The sequence below is a fragment of the Triticum urartu genome, chromosome 6A (genome assembly GCF_056163025.1).
Source record: "Triticum urartu cultivar PI428250 chromosome 6A, HENAU_Tu73, whole genome shotgun sequence".
NCBI lineage: Eukaryota > Viridiplantae > Streptophyta > Magnoliopsida > Poales > Poaceae > Triticum > Triticum urartu.
Window position 1 is genome coordinate 68978535 of NC_141878.1, and position 4018 is coordinate 68982552.

At 49.0% G+C, this 4018-nt stretch overlaps 1 protein-coding gene across 1 annotated transcript; it reads right to left on the bottom strand.

The window, feature by feature from the left end:
- Nucleotides 1-598: 598 nt before the first annotated feature.
- Nucleotides 599-1075, bottom strand: LOC147963979 (uncharacterized). The gene has a single exon (XM_087529777.1). It carries the CDS (start codon nt 1073-1075, stop codon nt 599-601), a length of 477 nt encoding a protein of 158 aa, XP_087385903.1.
- Between the last annotated feature and the right edge of the window lie 2943 nt (nt 1076-4018).

Here is a 4018-nt window from a genome sequence, read left to right on the forward strand (position 1 = left end):
ATCCCGTTATCAATGACATCCCCATGTCCATAGCCAGGAAACCATGACTATCTGTTGATCAACGAGCTAGTCAACTAGAGGCTCACTAGGGACACATTGTGGTCTATGTATTCACACATGTATTACGATTTCCGGATAATACAATTAAAGCATGAATAATAGACAATTATCATGAACAAGGAAATATAATAATCATTTTATTATTGCCTCTAGGGCATATTTCCAACACATCCTCCTTGCATATTTGGCAGCGCTCGCGGTCACCACCTTGCTGGCGCGGCGCACCGCCGCCCGAGTTGTCGTTGTAGTTGCCCCCGTTGTAGCCGTCGCGTCCACCACCCTGACCGCCGTGTCCGCCGCCGTAGCCACCTCGACCACCCTTGGCGGCGAGGTTGACGGAGTGATGGGCGGTGTAGGCGGCGTGCTGGGCGGCGATCCGAGACTCAGCGGCGAGCAGTAGTGAAAAGAGCTCGCTGAGGCCGATCGGTTGATCGGTGATGGCGCGCGTGGAGATGGCGGTGACCAAGCCGATGTAGTCGGGCTCATGCATGAGACCCTCCACGATGTGCGAAACGATGTCGTCTTCACCAAGCGGTTTTCATGCAGCAGCGAGCTCGTCGGCGAGCCCCTTCATCTTGGTGAAGTAGGCGGCAGCGGAGAGGTCGCCCTTGCGTGCGTTCCCGATCGCGGAACGGAGCTGTATCTGGCGCGCCCGGGACTGGGCAGAAAAGCTTTCCACCAGGGCTTGCCAGACTCCCGCGGCGGTGGTGTGGTTGGACACCTGCATCAAAACCTCACGGGATAGAGAGGCGAGCAAGAAGGTAAGCACCTGCTGATCTTGAGTGACCCAGATCGCGTGTTCTGGGTTGGGCGCCTCGGTGATCTCCTTCTTGCCAGCGTTGTCCTTCTCGGTGACGATGACAGCGGCGGGCTCCTTGATCGAGCCATCAAGATAGCCCGTCATCGCCGCGGCCTTGACATGCGGGAGCACTTGAGCCTTCCACACCAGAAAATTTTCGCGGGTAAGCTTTGCGGTGATGGTGTGGCCGAGGGAGGCGAGGGAGGGCATAGCCATGGCGTGGGAGGAAGAGGAGGAAGACATGATCTAGACGTATGGAAGAATTAAGATCTGTATACCATGTGAGAAGAGGTGCTGAAGCGCATGCATCTGCAGGGGCGCGTTGCATGTTAATATAGCCACAAGGTGCGGCGGCGATAGGAGTACAGGAAGTTAGGGTTTAGGTTAGGTAGAGATAGATCGCTTTAAACTAACTACTAGGATCTTATCTCAATACCTAACCTATCCTAACAAAATTACAACACACACACCACAACTATACAATGTTTAACATAATCTTCCTTATATCACTTGAAATGTCATGTACTACACATGAAAAAGGATTCACAGCCACACAAAAAAAATCACCTCAAAAAGGACACATAAACGTAAATGTTCGTAAATGATATATTTTCATGTCAGTATATTGAGATATCTAGAGCAGAATAGTGTTAATGTAAGCCTAATTGTCATCTTGGAACAGCTAGCTGTAAGTTTGAATCGTGTTGTGTGGTTTACTGCTACAGTTAATTTCGTCATTTACTGGTCAGGTGCACAAGAAGAATTTCGAGGTGGCAGCAGCAAGATGATGGAGATGGAGTACTACTATACTACCAGTGCAGGAGTGCTTCTGTTTCCTAGCTACTAGCTACGTACCTATGTTGCTCTTGTGAAGAAATAAGAGATGGACATGTCGATCGTGTGATGCGTAGTGATCTATCTAGTAGTATAACTCAGTACTCAGTAAGCTTGATTCGATGCGAGGTCAGAGCTGTCACTATGGCTGTTTGGTTAATAATATGAAGTCTGAACCGGACCTCTAGCATGGGTTATATTTACCTTACGCGATGAAGGGTCTCCATTCTATGTGATCATATATCATTTCACTGCTGATTTGTAGCCGTTGGGTTAATTACTTTGCTGGGCGTGGAATCTGACTAGGGTAGCAGCTAGCTAGCTAGCTGGGACGGGGGGAAGCATCCGAGCAAGTTCTTCCTTGTTGCTTTCGCGTTTCCGGAAATGGCCTGCAGCATAGTAGCCGGAAACGGGGAACAGTAGGCCGTCCCTCGATCCCGATTCATCGACCCGGAATCGGATTCGGGAAGGAGGTCGGATTCAGTACGATTTGATGAAGATTCGGCGTCCCCACAGTCTGCTCCTCGATTCAGGTTCGAGGATCCAACAGCAAAAACGCGAGGCATAATTTACTCACGCCGTCGTTTTTTTTCTCAAGGACTCCTCGGTCTCCCTCCAGTTCATTAATTGCAAGGGTCCCATTAACAGCAAGAAATGCTGACCGTCACGGAGTCGTCGTTCTTTAGGAACTGTGTTCCTCGACCCATGATACCGTACCGGGTTCATCGTACCCAAACGGATTGGATCGCGTCCCCGCTATAAAAAAATCGTTCGAGAGATGTATACCCTCGTTGTATCCTATTTTTTTCAGCCACCGACTCTCATCCCTCGTTCCTGTTCCTTGTTCCCACCGTACCGGAAACATGACAACTATGGCTTGCAGTGGGCAGAGAGAGAGAGAGATAGATAGAGATGCATGTGCACCCAGCCCATCAGCGTCGATCCAATTGTCATGCGTCCCCTACAATTTGCACATATGTGAGTGTCGCTTCTCAGATGAAGCACAATTTTCATGCCGCACACAAAAGTGAGAAATTTTTTGAGCACACATCCCTTACATCCACACAAAAGTAGTTATTTGCTTCAAGTAGATCCATTGATTCCATGTACGCTATTGCTAGCCATGGATGGCAGGGGGTTCATCACATGGTCATTGATGCTGGTGGAGTACGTAGGATTGTTAGTGCTAGCCATGCTCAACAACCAAATCAGAATTGACCATGCTATAGCTACTTACTTAACTTCCTAATCGGTGCCTCTCACCTATACTAGCTAATTCTGGCACACGCGCGCGCTCTCACTCCGGAGTAAAAATGGACGCCAGCCAACCACCTCCACCAGTCAAATTCACTCTCATCGATGCTGGTGGAGTACGTAGGTTGCAGGTGTGTGTCTACTCTTTTCTAGGACGTTTCACGCTTCAGGAAACGGGCACACATGCATGATTCCATGTGCCGCTGTGCCCGCTCTTTCATGCGTGGTTCCTTTTTTGCCCTTCTTTTACTTTCTTTCTTTGCACTTGGCTACTTACATTCTGTGGTGTCATTTCATTATGAGCAGTGATATACGGACGGTAGGTTTTGAGCCGATTCTTGAACGATGGATCAAGTCATCCATTAGATTGCATCATTTTGCAAATCACCAGCGTACAAGATGAGCATCGTCCAGATTTCGTCCATGCACTGTCGTGTGCAGAGCAATTTCTTTTCATTATTTGCCTTTTGGTTCCACATGCAGCTCCGACTTCTCTATCGCAGCTTTTGTCAAATTGTTAGTATAGAGATACCCACGTGTCTTGCAAACCCTAAGAAAGGGGGTAGTTTGCATGATAAATGTTATGTCTAGCTAGCCTTCGCTGGATGTGGCGGCGCCCCTGCCGTAACGATGACTCCATGAGTGTGGTTACAACGGATGGCGCTCTCCGGAGGTTGCGCTGCACTATGCCAGTGCGAGGCTTGCCATTTTCTCATGCGAAGCGCTTCAACAAAATCGGAGCTGCCTGTCCTTGATGTCGGCAGTCGATTATTTGGCTTTGGCCTTTGAGGTCCTTGTGTGTCGTTTGTTCGGCAAGCTCTTGACTGGTCGTCCATGGTGAAGTCGGAATTGCCTGCTCGGTGAGAGGTGACGATAAAGACATTGCGGGTAACCTCGACGGTGTGTGGGGTCTTGTGGGTGTCAGATCGGCTGTGTGCCCTTTTGAAGGTGTGTTGTAATGGTTTTCGCTATGGTTTCTGTGAATTATCCGGGCAACTCTCTTCTACTTTTTAATGAATGGGACCCTAAGGGACCGTGTTTTAGAATCAAAAAAGACAAACACAGTACAAG